Source organism: Marmota flaviventris, chromosome 1, assembly GCF_047511675.1.
Source record: "Marmota flaviventris isolate mMarFla1 chromosome 1, mMarFla1.hap1, whole genome shotgun sequence".
Classification (NCBI taxonomy): Eukaryota; Metazoa; Chordata; class Mammalia; order Rodentia; family Sciuridae; genus Marmota; species Marmota flaviventris.
The window spans coordinates 26,407,600-26,429,736 of NC_092498.1; the positions used below are offsets into that span (position 1 = coordinate 26,407,600).

The 22,137-nt window shown below is 32.4% G+C and overlaps 1 protein-coding gene across 1 annotated transcript in view; it reads right to left on the reverse strand.

Moving 5' to 3' along the window:
* Window positions 1-53: 53 nt before the first annotated feature.
* The window catches only part of Cfap69 (cilia and flagella associated protein 69), a 51,709-nt gene continuing 29,625 nt past the window's right edge, over window positions 54-22,137 (reverse strand). The window contains exons 12-22 of the mRNA XM_027956104.2: window positions 19,521-19,685; window positions 15,195-15,313; window positions 13,578-13,696; window positions 10,999-11,080; window positions 8,510-8,702; window positions 6,427-6,564; window positions 5,769-5,845; window positions 4,201-4,398; window positions 2,211-2,297; window positions 765-869; window positions 54-229 (exon numbers count right to left, since the gene is read on the reverse strand). Of these exons, the coding sequence (XP_027811905.1) occupies window positions 59-229; window positions 765-869; window positions 2,211-2,297; window positions 4,201-4,398; window positions 5,769-5,845; window positions 6,427-6,564; window positions 8,510-8,702; window positions 10,999-11,080; window positions 13,578-13,696; window positions 15,195-15,313; window positions 19,521-19,685 (1,454 nt within the window). The 3' untranslated portion in view covers window positions 54-58. The remainder of the gene's footprint in view (window positions 230-764; window positions 870-2,210; window positions 2,298-4,200; window positions 4,399-5,768; window positions 5,846-6,426; window positions 6,565-8,509; window positions 8,703-10,998; window positions 11,081-13,577; window positions 13,697-15,194; window positions 15,314-19,520; window positions 19,686-22,137) is intronic.

Sequence of the window (22,137 nt, forward strand, 5' to 3'; positions counted from 1 at the left end):
TAAAGATATATTTAGCTAAAATTAGAAGTAGAATTTATTTCATAGACTCTTAAGTATGTTAGGAAGGAATACTCTTGTTTTGCCCATTCCCAATTTTAATTGCTTTCATCCTCTGCAATGCTCCTCCTCGAATAGGCAGCTTTTTAAGAGCTAAATCTGTATCAGCCAGAGGTCCTCCCAGTAATCGAACAGGAGTGCTTTCCACTGTTACTACCCCACCAGAGGGCACCTAAAAAAAGCAAAAGGTAAATATTTAGAGTCTGTTTATAAAGTTTTCAATAAAAGAAAAACCCAGTCATCCTTTGGAAAAGATACAAAATGTAAATATAAGTAATTAGGAGGCAGTATGACATTGTGGAAAAGATAATGGCTTTGGAGCTGGGAAAAGTGGGTTTGAATTCTTCTGTTGCTTATGAGCTTTGTAATTGGTGGCAGATTATGTCCAAATGAGGTCACCAGGAACAGTGGCATATGACATGAATTTACTTGTCAGGCTAAGTAAGTACTGCACATTGCTTGTCAAAAAGATGTAAAGATATACAATGACTAGTTTTGGTAGAAATTTCATAGGAAACTAAGAGGGCTGGATCTGCTCTAAATCAGTACTTGGAGATAAATGAAATGTACCTTAATGGTGTGAATATTTGAACAGCAGGAAAAAAAGATAAAAAAAAAAAGAAAAAGAAAGATTCCATAGAAATAACATTTTGGGACCCTAAATTTAATATCTATTAAGCAAAAGAAGTGGAGAAAAGTAATCTTACCGTTGTGTTAAGGCCTTTAATAACTGTCCGATGAAGTATTGTGTTTTGTGGTTGCCCTTTGTATTTAGAGGATTCTATAGCCTTTTCCTGAAGCCTTTTTGCTTTCTGAAGATTTTTAAATTAGAAATAAAATGCTATTAATTGCTATTGAAGCATTAACTATGGTAGTTATAATAAGGACAAAAAAGTACATTAAATTCTGTTTAACTCTTTGAATGTTTATTAGGCGGCCCTGGGATTAACATTTACTCATTTAGACCAAGAAGACAGTTACTACTGAGGGTTGAATCCTTTGTGCATTGAAGAAAACACCATGCATCTAAAAAACACTCTGGTTATTTCCAGAGGTACTGGTCATATGTAACCAAGGAATAAAAAAATGTCCTGAGGAACTACGATTTAGTTTGATATAATATAATAAGCTATTATTAAATAGTACAATTTATAACTTACTAAATTTATATTAAGCTATGCACATTTCAAAATATGTTGAATAAATATAACTCAGTATAATTTCAAATATTCAGAATTATATAAATTATATAATTTGTTACAGTTACATTCAAGCTCAATTTAGAGGTACTGAATAGGTGAAATGTGAGGATATAAGGTCACAAATGATCAACAGGAAAGGAGCTTCTTGTCATTAACTCTTCTTAAAAATACAAGCAGGTTTGAGGATATTTTCAAGTAAAGTTTGGAAGAACTGAAAGGGGGATAACCTGGGACTCAGAACTTATTTTTAACTTATGTTTTGCTATCTTACTGTTTCCTGTATTTTCATGGATTAACTAAATATTTACCAATTTCATATCTACAGGAAGAACCAGGACACTAAATATAAGTATATTAAAAACATTAATGAAAAATATAGGAAAAATATAGACATTTTTAAAATGCATGGTGCGTCTCACAAATGTCAAGAGAACAATTAGCAGTATAAAATTTTTAGATTAGTTTCTAGTTAAAGTAGCTGATCATATTTTTTTCCAAAGGGATATTTATCTCAAATTCCCATTTAAACTGTAATATGTTTCTTTTGGTAATCACAGAGGGGAAAAGCTCTTTTCGAAGAGGGTAAATCAGAACAGTTACTTTTTCTGTTCTTCACTCAACTTTTTACGGAAAAGAAATCATCGAATAAGAAGGTTCAGAATGGAAAGTAGAGCACATTTCTTCAGCTCATTCCTGTTTATCAGTGGTTTTACAAAGGCCAGGAACACCACCCTTAATTCCCCCTGCTAATCCAAATGAAACTCAGAGTAGCATCACCTGTAGCTGTGAAAAGGCAGTTTCAAGCTAAAATGCATACAAGCACCTAACAGTGTTGGTATTCTATAGAAAGATAACCAGGAAAAAGTAAATGACTATTCACTTCTGAAAAAATTCTGTTCTTAAGAGTTGGTTATTTGTTGTATACATCATAATACTTAAAAAAAATCCTACCTTTAGTGTTTTAGCATTTGATGTTCTAGCCAGGAAATTTTCCCATGATTTATTAGCTAGGTCTCTTTGCTTGTGTGTAGCTTGTATCTGAAATGAAAAAGGTAAGGGGGTTTCAGTTTCTATGAAAGAATACCAAAGGGCTTGAAAGCATCTATTTGGAAGGAAGCACCTACCCTTTGCTAAAGTAAATTTTAAGGCCCATTAGCAAAAGGATTAGAATATTCATAGTACTTAATTTTAAAAACAAAACTCTTAAAATGAAAAAAAATCTTTTACTCATATATGGCTAAGGTTTGAACCGCTTTCCATGAAATGTAATGCAAAATTGCTTTTTTTTAAAAAAAAAAGAAAAAGAAAAAACAATCAGCAAGATTGATTGTTTTACATGATTGCCATTTGTGAAGATAGATTATAATCCAGAGTAAACTAAATACATGATTTAACAGCAAATTCACAGGGGAAAATAAAGAAATTCCTGCTGGCCACTGATAATTAGTTTAGTTAAAAGTATATTGGTGAAATTACTTTTAATATATGACTGCAACAAGACAAGCAATTTTGCGAGAGCACTGAGTTTGTTGTGTTAATGAAGTATAGGGAAGGAACTACTAACCAACTGCAAAGTATATAGTTCTCAAAAGGCTATTCATTGAACATATAATCAGAGGATACATGTCCTTGGTTGCTATACATTATACTATGAAGATTAAATTATGAGCTGGGCATGGTGGCACATACTTGTAATCCCAGCAAATTAGGAGGCTGAGGTAGGAGGATCACAAGTTCAAAACCAGCCTCAGAATTTAGCAAGGCCCTAAGTAACTTAGTAAGGCCCTGTCTCAAAATAAAAAATAAAAACAGCTGGGGATGTGGATCACTAGTTAAGCACCCCTGGGTTTAATCCCTGGTACAAAAAAAGAAAAAAAGAGATTAAATTATGAACCTAAGAATGGTTAATTAAATAACTGCTAAAAAATGGGATCAGAACTATGATAATAAGTCAATAATAATCAATAAGTCAACAATATTTAGTCAATATAGCAAATATTCTGCTGTTTGAAAGAAGTAATGATAAATAGGTGACATAAATAAATTCCAATTCTGCTACTCCATTTCAGAGAAAATAAATGGGTTAAATGGCAGCATCCATGCAAAAAAGTGAAACAAACAAAAAACTCCCAGCAAACAAAACTTTCAAGCAATTGGTTGTATAAAATGGAATGGAATTTAAAGATGAACCCATACAGAGTCCCTACAGCTGTAGATGTTAACATTTAATAGGCTACATGGAAAGGACAGGCAATAGAAAAACACTTTGGAAATCACCTTAAAAGAGTTTCAAATATTTAATTGTAGCTACAAAGGATCACAAAGAAAAGTGGGGAATCTACATCATCTTTGTATCTGTGAATAATTTAATTAAATAATCACTTACTTGCTCAAAAACACATGATATGTTCAGTTTTTGGAAAAATGGCTATTTTCCTGACAAGTCTTTTCTGATTGAGACAGAGAAAAGTATACCTCAGGATTTACAGCATGAATGCTCATAGCAAGCATTCTGCACTGTAGTGAAGGTGAAGGTGAAGCTGATGGACTGATAAGCTGATAGTTGGCATACCATTAAGGGCCTATCAGAATGAGAGATGGGGCCAACACAAGTTACAGATAAACTATCAGACAGAATTTGTTAAATGTATTCATTTACATAGGCCACAATTTTTGGAACCTTGTTTAGCACTTCAAAAATGAAAGTGTTTCAGATATCTCTTTACCTTTTAAAAATGTACAAATCAAATTATGCTGCCATAAAATGTCATTAAAATAGTAATTGGATTTAAAACTCTTAACTCCATGGTTTCTTTTAAGAAATAACTATGAGGGAAAAAAAAGGCTAAAACAGTCACAGTAAGTATATATCCTAGGAATAACTTCCTCTAGTTTATACATTGAAATTAATATGTTGTGCCTCAATGGTATTGTGGCTTACTTTTGCATATACTTTTTGTTCACTTTGTGCATCTTGGCGTGCTTGGCTTTCAATCATCTCATTTTGTAGAGAAACAACCATCTTTCCAATATTTTCTGATGCTGTTGTAATACCTTCCAAAATTTTTTTATCTGCAGTGACAGGTCTTAACTTTTCTAATTTTATTTCTTCATATATTTCATTCCATATTTCCCCAATCTGTTGTAACAAAGTTTATCAGAGTTAAATTAACCAAAAATAAATGATATAATTTTAGGTAACCCTTTATGTGGATGTTCACTCCTATTATGCTAACCCTTAAGCTTTCCCTAACTTACCTCTGGGGAATAAGTTAAGTGTTTTGGGAATGATTTAGGGCACCAGTTAGGTTTGAATATTCAGAAGTAGTTTACCAAATATTTTTCATGATTCAATGTGTTCATGGAATGGGCTGCACCACTTATGGCTTATAATTATTTTGTTTTCACAGCTGCAGAAACTGATGACTTATTCTCATCTATTTAAATTATTATTGCTTTCCTCCCTCCCTGAAACCCTGAACTGAAGGCTAGGTCAAGCTGAACTTGTAGGAACAATCTGGGGACTCCTGGGACGCTAGAGCAGATTCAACTTGAAGAATTGGGCCCTGCCCCTCACCTCCTCACTAAAGCAAAGTATAACTGAATCTTAGACTTTTAATTATATGGCTCCATATGCCCAAAGCTCCATCTCATATTCTGTGTTGTTTAGAAATTAATATGCTTTAATATATTTAAAACTAGAATAAAACTTATGTATCTAAGATAGGGATACAATTCAGTTTTAGTTTTCATTTTAAGATAAGGATTTATTAATTCACAACATTCAATACATAATACTGCTGGGTGCAGTGGTGCACACTTGCAATCCCAGCTACTTAGAAGACTCATGCAGGAGAATCAAAAGTTCAAGATCAGCCTGGGCAAATTAGAGAAACTATGTCTCAAAAATTTATAAAAACAAAATATAATGAAAGCACTGGAATGTAGCTTAGTGCACAAGATGCTGGGTTCATTCACAGTTACCAAAAAACAATGCAAAACCAAGTACGTTAGCATATAGTACTAATAATATTAGTATAAGGCAAATGTTTACTTAATAAGATTTTTTTGAAACTTCAAAAGCGTTTATTGACTGATTAAAATATAACCAGTAAAATAAGCATCCTAATATCTTTTGAGATTTGATCATGATATAAGCTAATAATAAAAGAACACTTTGACAAGCACTAATAATTTAATGGGTAATAACTTATTAATCCTAATGCTCTTCAAAAAGAAGAAATTATATTAGTAAACTTCTGTCAGGCTTTTGAATAGCTCTATGTCAGTAATATCCATCTTCTTTTATAAGCTAATAGTTGGATGAAATTTCATCCCTTGGGTGAAATAACTAATGATATGTTTCAACAGTATCAGATGCAAAACAGGAAATAAAAACAACCCAGCAGAGATGACTGCTCATAGCTATGTACAGATATTTTATTTCCCAATTTATTTTTTGACATAATAAACATACATTTTAATAACAGTTATTAAAACAGTACTTACTTTGAAATCAAGGTATCTATGTATGATACAGAGAGTGACAAAATCTTCAGCAGATAGGCCAGGTAAATTTTCAAAATCTAAACAAAGTTTATAAATAGAAAATTACTTCAGCAGAGCAAGTGACTTCAAGATGCATATATGTGTCATAAAAACAAATGCAAACATTTACTTTTGATTTCCTAAAAAAGTTTTTCCTGTGTCAGTTCCTCCTACAACATGACCTCTGCCAGGTGATCCTAGTCATTAGCAGAGAAATTATTCTTTCTGTTTTGTGGTCAGACAATGATATTTTACTTTCAGAAGCTGAAGAGTGAAGACATCTTCTTTAACAAGAAGCAAAGACTTTAAAAAAACAACTTAGATGATTCTGAATGCTAATGTTTAAGCCTAATCATCTAGACTAAGCCCTTAATCCAGGCTACACATTGGAATTGCCTGGGAAACTTTAAAAATTAAAATTTTTAATGCTGGGGGTCCCACATCCAGAAATTCTGATTTATTTGTTCAGTGTTGGAGCCTAGACATTGAGGTAACAATGGAACATGCATGTATTTGTGTTAAAGGGAATTTTGAAAAATGAGTTCCAAAGCAAAATCTATGTGCAGTCACACTCAGTATAACAGAAAGTTTCTTGCAAATTTGAGGAACAGCTTCTTACCTAGTTTGCCCAACACAGCATAAATTTTTGCTCTGATATTCTCTGCAATATCCATAACTGCCACTGATGGGCAGTTGGCGGGCAGTGGCATGATTTTTTGCTCTTCTTGAAAACTAGTAAATAGAGGTTTCTTTGTATCTAATAATTGGAAACCATGAAATATAAAATAGACAAAAACCATTGTAAATAAATACTTAATTGAGACTTTGATCTAACCAACATAAAATATATAAAAATATTATAGTGATTACACTTAGTTACTTTTTTTAAAGCACAATCAGTAATTTCTTCCCTACTCTGTGACAAAACATAAACCTTCTATTTATATTATTTATGTGAAATACATAAACTTTACATAATTCCTTTTTAAAAGTGAAATTTTTATGTAAATAACTTGGAAAATTTTGAGATCCAGAAACTGAATATCAGATTAATGACGATGTAAACAATTTCATTTTTGGTTTCTAATACTTTGTTGTAAATGTAAATTTTATTATATGATGTTATAGATCAAAACTCAAATAACAAAAATGGGTCAAAGATAGAAATCACCAGAAGTGGAAATATTTCCATCTAAAAATAAACAATAGGGGCCTGGGGTCCTGGCTCAGAGCGCTTGCCTAGCTTGTGTGAGGCACTGAATTTGATCCTCAGCACCACATAAAAAAAATAAATAAACAAAATAAAGATATTGTGCCCATGTACAACTAAAAAAATTTAAAAAAAATAAATAAACAATAGGGGCTGGGCAGTGTAGAGTGCTTTCCTATTATGTGTGAGGCACTGGGTTTGATTCTCAGCACCACATAAAAATACATAAAATAAAGGCATTGTGTTCATCTATAACTAAAAATATTAAACAATAAAACAATACTAACAGTTTTGACAAAACTATTGTTAGAATCTAAAAGGATTAAAAGATATAATATTGCATTAGAGAATATAAATGAATTGTAAATTCTGATGCTGTTAACCTCATCATTAAAGTATAGTAATTAAAACTTTGAACATTTATTTTCATTTAGAAAATAATTTCTTCACATAAAAAGTAAATTGTATAAACATTAGTGTACAAAATGCTACAAAGATTGTTTTCAGACACTACTTATATCTCCAAATTTTATTGGTAAATGAAATATTACTGGATCTATTTGTAAAATCAGAGAACCCAGGGCTGGGTTTGGGGCTCAGCAGTAGACAGCTCATCTAGCACGTGCAAGGCACTGGGTTTGATCCTCAGCACCACATAAAAATAAATAAATAAAATAAAGGTATTGTGTCCAACTACAACTAAAAAAAAAAGGTATTAAAAAAATCAGAGAGCCTAGATAAGCTTTTTTAGGAAGTAATGTTAAAGAAAATATAGTTAAATACCATTTTTTTTTTTTTTACACAATGGATAATTTATTTCTTTAGTTTTTTCCACATGCATTTGATGAACTAATCTTCTTGAAAAAAAGACTGTATGTTATAAATATGAGCAAAAATCAATCTTTTCTATTTTTTTTCCTTATGATCTCTTTTATTTTAGAGACTTCCTAATATAAAATGATAAGTTTATTAAATCATGGCAAATTTGAAAACATATACTGAAAGACATGGTTATTTTAGACTTACTGCTGTGGGTATATACGTGACTGCATGACCAATGTAATTCTGCAACCTGTACACTCAGAAAAATGAGAAATTATATCCCATCTGATTCAAATGTATGATATGTCAAGATTATTGTACTGTCATGTGTAACTAAGTAAAACAAATTAAAAAAAACAATAGGTGCATAAATACAATGTGTGTTGATACTTTTAAAAATTCACTTGGCTTTTGGGATTCTCTTTTAAGTATTTTAAAAAACAATTTTAGATATGGAAATAGCATTTTTAAAAAATTCCATAAAAATATGAACCTCCTACTAATTTACTTGCCTTTATTCCAATTATTCAGAATTTAGAATAGCAATTTCTTTAAATACTTGCGAAAAGAACTTTAGAAAGTAAGTCCTCATATTTCATTATATCTTTTAAAGATCCCTTTTAAAAAATATACATCTAATTGCTTCTTCTAACAATTACAAAACACATACCAATGATCTTCCCATTTTTATCTCGTTTTACTCCTAGGTCTTTTTCTTCCTTTCTCCACAATTTAATTAAAAGACTAGCAGCTGTCTGATCCTTCTTCCCTCGCCAAGCATTGACATGAGCCGAAGTTTTGGGATTATCACAAAATTCAACCATTATTCCAAGTATTAGGTTACAAAATTTTTTTTGGTTCAACTGTGGTAAGGAAACAGAAAAGATAAAACATTGCAATAAATATTAAGTATGATTGCCTTAATTAAAAAAGATAAAACACTTTTAAGTTCCTTTTCAACTCAATTTTCTGTTTAGAGATACCTATTTTAATGAGTGTTTTCAAATATTAGAAATTTAAAAAGATAAAAAGAAAAAAAGATTTACTATTATTCTGAAGTAGCCATAATCACATGTGATGGCCAAAAATGTACTAATTTGAACTGGAAAAGGGAGAGTTGCAAAAAATAAGTGAAGATGTTCATTTAAAGTGAAGCAAGGTCAGCAATGACATGGTCCACTGCAATTACAATATCTTTCCATTTTACATGCTTTATTAAGCTTTAAAAAGATTTATTATTAGTGATAATCTCTTTGTTATCAAGAGAACAACTGATGGTAACTAGGTGAAAAATCTGAAAATAAAAAATGTGCTATAACTTTGTATTTTAACAATTGTATCCATAAAAGTGCATTTAAGCATTCAAGAAAATGTTCTTGTTACCAACCATATTTCATAGCAACATTTAGGTTAGAAAATTCAATTAAGACCAATGGCCTCCATACAGTAATTTTCCTATATGACTTTTTTTTGGTACCAGGGATTGAACCCGGGGTGCTTAGCCACTGAACCACAATGTTAGCCCTTTTTGTATTTTATTTAGAGACTGGGTGTCACTGAGTTGCTTAGGGCCTTGCTAAATTGCTGAGGCTGGCTTTGAACTTGTTGATACTCCTGCCTAAGCCTCCCAAACCGCTGGGATTACAGGCGTATGCCACCATGCCTGGCTCCCTATTTTGTGTTGATTAACTTTACAGAATTCTGCTAGCAGAATAGAGCAAAGGAAATATAACTTGTTTTGAGTTTGCAACATAATTAGTTTTCATTTAAAAAAGATAATAATATTAAAAAAAAGATAATAATATTAAAAAAAGATAATAATATTACCTGGAAAGGTTATTATGAGTTATATGAGACTGCTTGGCACTCGATAAGCTCTCAATAATATTTAAACATTATTAGTTATTATTATTACACACTGAATAAATATTTTAGCAGAACTGCATCAAGCAGAACCCTCAACAGCATTCTTTTTTTTTTTTTTTTAAATTTCTTATACTTCATTTTCAAGAGAAAGGCAAATGTCAAAGGTTGAAGTTGAAATAAAAATTAAGTAATATTTATAATTTGTAATGAACTTTATTGGTTCAATGCACATTAAATAAAATCTAATAATATTTATTAATAGCAAACAAATAGCAATAATATGTGTCAGGAACTGTTTTAGCCAATGTATTTATGTATATGCATATATGCAGGCACATTCACTAGAATATGCATGGGCACACACATATACACAATATAACTCATTTAAGCCTTCCAATACTGTGCTACCTTCCAATAAGGTAGATTGTTATCCTTATTTTATAGATAAAGACATAAAAATGGAGTTATTAACCAATTTTCTTTCAGGGTCATGAAAGGTCACAAATAATTCTAGCACATTTGTTTTAATCAAAGTAGGCTTATTATACTGCTAATAAAATCTAGAATGATGACAATCATAGATAATGACATGGCTAGAATTCTACATGAGACTCTCCCTCAAAATTTCTCTAAATAGAATTATAATTTTCCTCCTATATCATTTTGACTATGAACCCCATTTAAAATGAATCTAGGATTTAGGTTTATATTCTTCACAGCTGCTTGATGGCTTGATGGTGACTATTTACTAGAAGGAAGGCTTACTATGCTCACTCCTGCTCATCCTGCAAAATGGTGGTTTGTGACACATCAGACTTCCTCATATCACCTACTAACTACACAGCACTCGGGTTTGATCCCCAGCATTGCAACAAAAGCAACAGCAGCAGCAGCAGCAACAACAACTCTTATCCTTGCTTTTGGGTCTTATTTTCTAATACTATGAAAAAAGCTAGAAGTTATTGATAAATGACTGAATTTTGATAAGAGTCTAGCTTTTTACGTATTGTTTCTCTGCAGGTGGATGGTATGCAAAGAAATAAATTTTCTGCTTATATGTATCTGGGAATACTAATCTAAGTAAACTGATTTCTTAACTGGAGACATTTTCAGAAGCTTTAATATGCTAGTGCTTTATGAATCTACAGGAAGGTTTCTGTTTAAAAACAATGTATTGAATATAATTTGGGGGTATGTTTCTTGACAAAATAGTGTTCTGTGGTATTTGGTTTGGGAAAAAGTCAATAAAAACATATTTAATATTTGTTTTACAATTGTTGTAACCATACTTACTGCCAATACATCCAAAAGGAGAAAAATACCTTCCTTTTCAAGAAAGTAATCTTCTGAAGAATAACATCCCAAAATGCAGCACCTTAAATTAAAAGCAATTCATTTGATAAAAATTTATTATTAAATTCCAATTTGTAGAACTTTCTATCAAAGCATTTTCAAAGAATATTTAATATTTTTATTCATTTCCTAAATCAAATAGTTCATACTTTTACTTAAAAATAGAACTTTGAAGAAACCATACCAGTGTAGTTTAATTTCATCTACTTCTTAAAACCAAAAACAATCATTTCTTCTTTATAACTGCCTATTTCTTTTCTGCAAGTGCAACATTCTCTTTTTTTTTTTCAGATTTGAATTTTTATTTATTTTTAAAATTTTTTAAAATTTTTATTGTTGGTTGTTCAAAACATTACATAGTTCTTGACATGTCATATTTCACACATTTGATTCAAGTGGGTTATGAACTCCCATTTTTATCCCGTATACAGATTGCAGAATCACATCGGTTACACATCCACTGTTTACATATTGCCATACTAGTGTCTGTTGTATTCTGCTGCCTTTCCTATCCTCTACTATCCCCCCTCCCCTCCCCTCCCCTCCCCTCTTCTCTCTCTACCCCCTCTACTGTCATTCATTTCTCCCCCTTGTTTTTTTTCCCCTTTCCTCTTGTATGTAATTTTGTATAACAATGAGGGTCTCCTTCCATTTCCATGCAATTACCCTTCTCTCTCCCTTTCCCTCCCACCTCTAGTCCCTGTTTAATGGTAATCTTCTTCTCATGCTCTTCCTCCCTACTCTGCTCTTAGTTGCTCTCCTTATATCAAAGAAGACATTTGGCATTTGTTTTTTAGGGATTGGCTAGCTTCACTTAGCATAATCTGCTCTAATGCCATCCATTTCCCTGCAAATTCCATGATTTTGTCATGTTTTAATGCAGAGTAATACTCCATTGTGTATAAATGCCACATTTTTTTTTATCCATTCATCTATTGAAGGGCATCTAGGTTGGTTCCACAGTCTAGCTATTGTGAATTATGCTGCTATGAACATCGATGTAGCAGTGTCCCTGTAGAATGCTCTTTTTAGGTCTTTAGGGAATAGACTGAGAAGGGGAATAGCTGGGTCAAATGGTGGTTCCATTCCCAGCTTTCCAAGAAATCTCCATATTGCTTTCCAAATTGGCCACACCAATTTGCAGTCCCACCAGCAATGTACAAGTGTACCCTTTTCCCCACATGCAACATTCTCTTTTGCCTTCATGAAATGACTCATTCTTAAAGATCTCCTCCAGGGCTACTTTTATAGCTTTCTTCAGTGGGGAATATGGGCTGAATAATCTGCTGGTGCTAGTGGTGGTGGTGGTCAATAGTAACAAAGACTAACCTCCGCTCCTCTCGGGTATTGCAAGCCTGCTGGAATCACCTCCCTGTGTCCCCTTCCTAACTTTGGCCCCCTCTTGAACATAGGGGACCCTGTTTCTACTGCTTATTTCATGATGATGTTTGTTGGGGGTAAGGTAGGGGAGCTGATGCCCCAAATGCCAAGAACTTGACCTCTTCCATTTAAGGAGTAGGTTTTATTTATCACCTCTGGGATGGCCAGACATTTAGCCAGTTAGTTTGTGAGGGTGATTATGAATGAGATAAAAAGTTCAAGTAGCATGAGTTATTAACCAATTTTCTTTCAGGGTCATGGAAGGTCACAAATAATTCTAGCATATTTGTTTTAATCAAAGTAGGTTTATTATACTGCTAATAAAATCAAGAATGGTGACAATCATAGATAATGACATGGCTAGAATTCAGATGTCCCTCCTAATGTGTATCTTTACCAATTAATCAAAGACCTACATAAAATACAAAGTGTGAGCAAATGGGAACTCCTCTGCCTGACTGCTGAGTTGGCACATAAACCCTGAGACTCAAACTAAAAACTTGCTCCTCTTAGGGAGGAGCCAGGGCCTAAGTCAGGGCCTAAGCCTGGCAAACTTTATGACTAGAACCTAGAACGTTGGCTCTCTTGGTCCTCAGGTCTTCAATCACCATTCAGAACTACACACCACCTCTCCTGGGTCTCCAGCTTGCAGACATTCTCCCCCAGCTTGGGACTTTTCAGCTTTCATAATTATGTGAGCCAATTCCTTAAAACAAATCTCTTTTTATATTATTGCTATTGATTCTGTTTCTCTGAACAACTTAGACAATATCAAAAAATACTAACACACTACTGACCACTAGAATAAACAGAGAGGCTAAAAATAGAGGCAAGATAAAGGAATAATGTTGTATAAAAGTGAATCATTCTGCTTTTTTTAGACTAGGCCAATGTGGAGTGGGTTTAAATCAGAAAAACAAGGATTTAATTTTAGATATAAAAGTGGTTTACTGTTTGAGTGATGAATGAGATTACTTTCCAAAAGATATTGGTGTGATTTTTGGACTATCTTAAAGAAAAAAGCATAGCATAAGATATCTGTGTGGTGTGATTTTAAGGAAAGAAAATTGTTGTATATAGCTATAGATTTAATTTTCTTATACTGTGATTCTACCTAACTTGGTTACAGTAATACTTACCAAATGCTGTCCAGTGTACTAAAAAGAAGCACATTATAGCCTAATCCACTCTGTATCTTCTTGGGGTCTGTTTTCATTACATGAAGAACTATATCTACTCCTTCAGTTCCAAAAATTTCCTATTTAAGAAATTTGTTAAAAATTATTTCTTGAAATAAAAATACGATCTCTTCCTCCCAACTTCACCCTGTCCCCTAAAATTACTTTTTATCATGTAAATATTGTTAGCAACACTGTTTGGAAAATAGTATATTTAATATGATTAAAAAATTATACTCATTTGTTCTCAGGAATTTAAGACAGATTATTCTAAATTATTTTAAGAGAGGATATTAATCAACATACCAACTTAATATCCCTTTATAATTTTTTTTATTCTCTCCTCTTTTTATAAAAATAAACCATGGGGTGCTCTCCTTGAGAGCTGTCTAGAACTCAGATGAATACTAGATAGTAACAACTATCATGGAAGATTTTAAAATGCTCCCAACAGAAAAATTACTATATAAATAGTAGTTAAATCTTTAATAATGTATATAAAATTACTACCATTTAATAGTTTTCCTTTACCAATTACTTTTCTCATTACCTTGTTCTATTCTATTCATAAGCAAGATTATGAGTCTGTTTCTAGAAGAGTATAGACACATGGTATAGGCATAAGAATACAGAAAGTTGCATCAAAGTTTGGAACTAAAATTACATTCACTATTTCTGTTGCCTCTCCCTAAAATCAATCTATCTAAACCTTCATAATTTTTGATTTTTATATTTTTAGTTTCATCTATTGTTATTTAAGTTGTCAAGTTCTAAAACTCAGAATTTACTGTGTAGCTAAAAGAGATCAAAGGAAATCAAGCTCCTATTCTAACTTTTGGTTTGAGGTATGAACCTAATTCAAACCTCCAAATAACATGTATAACAAAACAGTCCGCTGTAGAAAATTGGCAGTTTCTTATAATGATAAAGATACAACATTATGTTTATCAATTTTACTCCTAGGTATTTACTCAAGAAAAATGAAAGAATTATATGCACAAAAAAGACTCATTTAAGACTTTTCATTAAAGCTTTATTCATGATGCCCCAAAGGAAACAACCCAAGTTTCTATCAATAAGGTAATAAATAAAAAGGTTTTGATATATTCATATAATAGGATATTATTCAGTAATAAAAAGAAATGAACTACTAATATATTAAACAATATGTATATATTTCAGAAATATATATGTTATTTCTTTTGGATGATAGAAAGCAGACATAAAAAAGTAAATACTGTGTGATGCCACTCCTATAAAGTTAAAGAATAAATGAAACCAATATATAGGGATATAAATCAGAACACTGGTTGTATGGAGGTGCAAGAAGGGGATGGCTACTAAAGGGATAAGCAATTTTTATAGGGAGATGGGAATATTAAATGTTTGAATTAGAGTATTAGAAATAAACCTAATGAAATATATTTAAAATCTGTATATTATATTGTTTGTAATTAATTATAAAGAAGAATACTAAATTAAACCAAAAGATTAAAAAAAGAAAAACATATATAGTCATTTTAAAGAGTTCATATGATTGGGAGATCTCAACAAAATTTTGATTTATAGGATACATACCTTCCTTTGAATATGGTGTTCACAAAGTCCAGATAAGATAAGTAATATATCAGACTGAATTTCTAAAATAATGGCCTCTTCCTTTTCATTAGTCTTACTTATAATATTTTTAAAGATTCCTGGTATGAAAAAAATTAAAAAATGTAAAGTTATTGCATACCATATTTTCATTTTATTCAGTTACTCTTTGGAAATTCTTTCAAAAATCTTCTTCAGCTAGAGAAACTATTTTAGAAGGGCCTGTTTTCATTGCATAGAAACCTAGAAGCTGTAGACAGAGGGTAATAAATGGACTACTTTGCTCTCAATACAACCAATCAGTAGCCCACCTGCATACATTTCCTATTTATACACATATAAAAGCCCCACACATATATAGAATGTCTGAATACAATCATTAGTCTCACATATATAGAAATTCTAGTACAGAATTAATAGTGTCACTAAAAGATGTCCTAACAACTTGATACTCTGCCCAACACATTTTGTTTAAAAATATGTAGAATTTTAGCTAGACACAATGGTGCACTCCTATAATCCAGCAACTTGGGAGGCTGAGGCACGAGGATCGTGAGTTCCAAAGCCAGCCTCAGCAACTTCGCAAGACCTTAAGCAACTTAGCAAGACACCATCTCAAAATTTTAAAATAAATAAATAAATAAAAGGACTGGGGTTGAGGCTTAGTGGTTGAGCACCTCTGGGCTCAATTCCTGCTACCCAAAAGAAAAAAAGTATGTAGAATTTCATGAGATAGAAATTAATACTTTTACAAATATATGACCAAAATATCAAGATTATAGTTTGCCTCATCTCTTCCTCTTCTCATGGTTTATAGAGCCAATTTTTTTTAAAAAACAAACATAGAAGATCTAAGGATGTTTTCTGCTATTTTTTAATATGTAAGTTTTTTTTTAGTTGTAGATGGACCTTTATTTAATTTAGTTATTTTATGTGCTGAGGATCAAACCCAGTCCCTCACAAATGATAGGCAAGTGCTCTACCACTGAGCTATAGCTCCAGCCCTCTATCTGTTATTTCTTGCTGCTTCTCCTCAACTTTAGGTAATAGAATTCTATGTCCTTTAAAAACTCTTCCCACCTAATTAAAACTGAAAAGGACTTTAAAGACCAGACATTAATACTGATAAAATGACATTCAGAATAAAATTTTGCCTCAAAAAGGAATTTCCTTTATGGCTTAAATATTGAACCAAAGTAAATTTTCCTCTGTTAAAGGGATGACTGTCTTTAGTAGGAAGGTATAGAACTATGCTTCCAAAGAAATCATAGCTACTACCATAGATGGCTCCAAGCAGCTATTGTTGGACCTATGAGGATGAATTACAGGTGTGGCCTCAGAACCTATGGAAGATAGCTGAACCTGCTGGAGGGCCAGTGCAGGGACATGCCATGAACATAAGGGCTTAAATTCTGTTATCAGGATATCCTGTAACTGGCTGGCCACAGGTCTGTTTTTCTTTTCTAGATTATCTCATTCTCTTTCCTATTGGAGTGTAGGCCTATAACTTTCCCCATTATTTGTAACACACAGTACATTTATACTGAACTTTTTCCTCATATATAGCTACCCTTCATGTCCCTGCCTTTATTCTCTCCTTATTCTATTCTAAGTCATTCTATTTTGTCCAGACTTTTCTTCCTAAAACGCAGAATTATATATGTAGCCTCATCTGATCAAAATCATTAAATTCTTCCCAGGAAGGATGAAGTTCAAACTCTGTTTTCTACCACTGTAGCTCAATGGTAGAGCACTTTCCAGCTTAGTCCCTGACTATACAAAATACCTTATCTCACAGCATTTGTCTTCACAAAACTTTAGCTCTACTTAAACTATTTCTGAACACATAACTATGCACATTTCAGCACTATGTCTGCCCATGCTATCTCTCTGCTGAAAGACCAACCTTCATTTTAAATCTTGAAACAAACTTTACTCTCATAGGCTCCTATTGAGCCTGCCCAACCTTGAAAACTACCCATTCATCTTAGTTTCTGTGATATTTTCTCTTTATACTACTCATTAGGTACTTAAATTGATAATGCAGGGTAACACATGCTTTTATATTTTGCTTTCATCAGGGACAAGATCCCCAGTGTCCTCATTTATACATGTCTGTAATCCCAGTGTCTACACAGAAAGTATATTTACATAGAAATTGCATTCATAATGCAATTACTTTTTTTTTTGCTATTGGGGATTGAACTGGGTTGCTTTGTTACATACTGAGCCCTTTTTAAATGTGTGTGTGTGTGTGTATATATATATATATATATATATATATATATATATATATATATATATATATATATATAATTTTGAGACATGGTCTTACTAAGTTGGGTAGGACCTCGCTAAATTGCTTTGGCTGGTCTCAAACTTGCAATTCTCCTACCTCAGTCTCCCAAGTCACTTGTATTATTGGCATGCACCACTGTGCCCAGCTTAATTACTATTTTTTGATCATGTTACCACTACAAAGCCCTGTTAGATTAAAAAAGACAAGTTTACTGCCTCCTAGAACTCACAAGCTTCTTTTTAGTTAAAGGGAAAAAGTTCTACTAAGAGAAGAACTCTTGTTATTTGCTTTCTTTTTTCCCTAATCCATTCCTTCAGCTCAGGTAGGATTAAGACTTCTTCCTATATATGCAAAACTGTACTTCCTGTTAGGTTGGGGCCTTAATACTGAAATTTGCACAACAGCATGTACATGGGTGTGATAAAAATAAACTTTCAAATTTGGTCATCTTAGGCAAATTTTTAAAGTAAATATTTTTGCTTAGTCCCTTTTTAGTATATTCCTTTATCATTACTTGCATTATAATTGGAGGGCACCAGTGCTCTCCAGTAATAATGGATATGAAGGTACTTTAATGGGAAGAAGGTTTTGAATAGGCATTTATAATTAATCAACATCCATCAGGGCTATAGTTTGGATCTTGAACGTCTCCCAGAGGTCCATATATTGACGACTTGGTCCCAAGCCTGTGGTGTGACCGATCGGGAGGTGCTGGAACCTTTAGGAGGTAGTGGAACCTTTAGGAGGTGGAGCCTGATGTAATGAAGTTAGGTCACTGGGAGGCCTGCCCTTGAAGTTGATACTGAAACCCTGGCCCCTCCTTTCTCTTCCTAGTCACCAGGAGATGTGCAGCTTCCTCTGCCAAGTGTTCCTACCATAATATATTGCCTCTACAGGCCCAGAAGCAACAGGTCAACTGACAACAACTGAGACCTAAGAAATCATGAGCCATACTCAACCTTTGCTCTTTATAAATTGATTTATCTCAGGTATTTGTCACAGTAAAGGAAAGCTAATTTAGCAGATTATAGTTGTCCATCTATAATTTTGAATGATTGGTTCCAGAATTTGCTGGGATCCTAAAATCCTTGGATGCTTGCATTAAATGTTACAGTATTTGCATAAAACTATGTGTATCTTGCTGCATACTTTAAATCATCTCTAGATTACTTATAATCCCTAATACAATGTAAATGCTATGTTTGGGGAGTAAAGACAGTTGTTGTTTGGGGACTAATGACAAGAAAAAAGTCTGTATATGCTCAATGCAGACATAATTTTTCTTTTTTGAGTAAATTCTGATCAGTGTTTGGTTGAATCCATGAATATAAAGGATCTGGAGGACCAACTGTATATTATTTGGATGAAACAATCACTGCATATGAATGACTGAAACAGCTTTTACTTTTCAAAATCAGGAAAGATAAGGGCTGGAGAACTGCTTATTTTTAAGTAACAAAAGGTAAAACAACTTTGGTTTAGAAGTTTTTAAATTTCACTCTGGGATTACATGTGTATGGTTTTATGGGAAAAGTGACTTAACACTGTTAATTCTGAGTAGAAAATCAAGGATATTCTGATATTTCATTTCAGAAAAGAAACTCATGTATGGATTTTAGCATATACAATATACCAGTGTTTCAGTATGTCAGATACATTGGAAAATGTAATGTTATGCTTCTTTAAAATGGCTCTAAAAGGCTTGGCCAAACATGATGATCTCATTACTAGAAGAATGAAACAACAATGGTCCATTAAAAAAAAGAGAGAGGGGAATCCTAAATGAAATGGTTTCTTAATTGAGGAAACAAATGTTTAAAGGATTAGTGATTACTATGTTTTGTCAAGAAGAAAAATTGATTTATAGCAAAATATAAAACAGAAATCAATAAAATATTCAGGACTTTCTCAGCCATGAAGTCAAGACAAATGTGTAGAAACATTTCAAACTAAACCTCTGGTATTATAAATGACCTACTTTCAGGAGAACAATGCCATTTATATTTTACCTATTAGTTGTTGAATTGTTCCCTTTTCACAAAGATCTGTATTTACAGTCTCATCTTCAAGGTAGACCATGGCTCTCAGGAGTCTTAAACTGTAACGCATCTGGGCAAACTTGTTGCCACGGCCACCTGCACCATGAAAACTGTTGCCTTGACTAATGAAGGGATCTTTGGAGAAAAATTAATAATTTTATTTACATCAAGAAATTTAAAACATAAAACATTTCAAATAAACAATATATTTGATATGTATCTATACCCAAAGGACTTAAAAACAGCATACTACAGGGATACAGGCACATCAATGGTTATAGCAGCACAATTCACAATAGCTAAACTGTGGAACCAACCTAGATGCCCTCCAGGACATGAATGGATTAAAAAATGTGGCATATATACAAAATGGAATATTAGTCAGCAATAAAAGAGAATAAAATCATGGCATTTGCAGGTAAATGGATGCAGTTGGAGAAGATAATGCTAAGTAAAGTTAGCCAATCCCAAAAAAACAAATGGCAAATGTTTTCTCTGATATAAGGTGACTGACTCATAGTGGGGTAGGGAGAGGAAGCATATATAAATTTAAATAGTTGTTAATAGTTTGTCATACTGTCCCTTCTTCCTCTCCTTAAGATACTCCTGAATAGAAATATGTGCTTTAAAATTTTACTCAAATGTATCATGTTGTATGTATCTTTTGCAAGTTTCTTCCATTACTTAATATTATGTTTTTGACATTATTCATACTGTAAAAAGTATATGTAGGGTAATTAATTTTAATTGTGTTCAGCATTCAATTTATAAATGAATCATTTACTAGTTAAAACTGCCATAATGAACATTCTGATTCATGTCCTCTTCTTCCCTCAGAGAACAGCTTCATGTGACAATGGAATCACATGGGGTATATTCATTAAATCTTTTTTTATATTTATTTTTTTAGTTTTAGGTGGACACAATATCTTTATTTTTATGTGGTGCTGAGGATCCAACCCAGTGCCTCATGCATGCTAGGTAAGCGCTCTACAACTGAGCCACAACCCCAGCCCATTATTAAATCTTATCTAAATTTCCAAATTTCTTCTTAAAGTTGTTACATAGATTCAATTAATTTTTTTCAAATCTGTAAAATTTAAAATGGTAAGGAATTTTAATCTTAATTTGCATTTCCCAGATTACCAATAAGGTTGAGCATTTTAGATTTTTTTTTTAATTTGAGGTTTTCTGTGACATGGAAGTCCTTATACCTTGAATATGTCTCTAATAAATTATCTTCTTGTTAATATGTAGGAGTTCTTTATGAACCTCCATTTTAATAGTTATAGGGGTAGAAAATATCTTCAAATTGTAGGTTGATATTTTGTACAGACTTTTGTCATTCAGCCATTTTGAAACTTTTATAATTGTCAAAATATCATCCTTTTCCTGTATAGGTTAAGTTCATGAGTCTTTTCAAAGACATCTTTTCCTTTGCTAATACTATCATATTTTCCTATGTTTTTTTCTAAGAGTGCTACAGTCTAACTTTTCATATTTATGTCTTTAATTCATTTTACAATTGTTTTTTTTTAACTAAGTACCTCAGGAAATAAATCTACCTGTTTTCTAGTTAAAAAAAAAAAAAAAAACCTAAGTAAAGGGAGCTAATTTTTACTTTTCCACACTGAGAATCAACTCTCCAGTATCATTCTTCTTTCACTGCTTGGCAATATCATTTCTGAAAATGCCAACTTTCCATATATTCCATTCCTTTAAACTATCCCTAACCCAGTACCACATAATTTTAATTACTATAGCTTTATGATATGTCTTGATAAAAAGCAAGGCAAGTTCTCCCTTCTTTATGCTTTCTTTGAAAGTTTCATTTAGAAATAGCATTATATTTAAAGTTAAAAAAATGTTTAGAATACTGTCCTGAGTATTTTGTGTTGGTTATAAGTGTGGGCTCTGGAGCCTGAGTTAAATTTATTTTGCCACTTAATGTATGGCCAAAAACAAGCAATTTAACTTCTCAGTTCTACCCAAATCAATCACGGATCGTAACAGTAACTACATCTCCTAAGTTTGATGGGAAGACTAAATGAGTTAATAATACTTGTATGGTGTTTAAGGCTCAGCATATAGTAGATCCTCAGTAACTGTTAAATATTTGTCTTCCTCTTATTAGGCAGCATTTTCCCTTTTGCCTTCTGTAAATATCCTTCTGTAAACATAAATAATATGAAGTATAGACAGAAGAATTGTTTGATTTAGTAAAAAATTAATTTAAACAAGACTAATTTTAGTAACCTAGAATATTAGAAACTAGAGAATAAAAAGGCTAATTTTTTATACCTCTCTCATGATATTCATTCTATCTACCTACCTACCTACCTACCTAAGATGGGATCTTGTTATATTGTCTAGGCTGGCCTCAAATTCTTGGGCTCAAATGATCCTCCTACCAAAACTTGGGACTTTGCTGGAACTACAGGTACATACCAAAGCCCCTAATGATTCTTTTTTTTTTTTTTTTATTGGTTGTTCAAAACATTACAAAGCTCTTGACATATCATATTTCATACATTTGATTCAGGTGGGTTTTGAACTCCCGATTTTGCCCCAAATACAGATTGCAGAA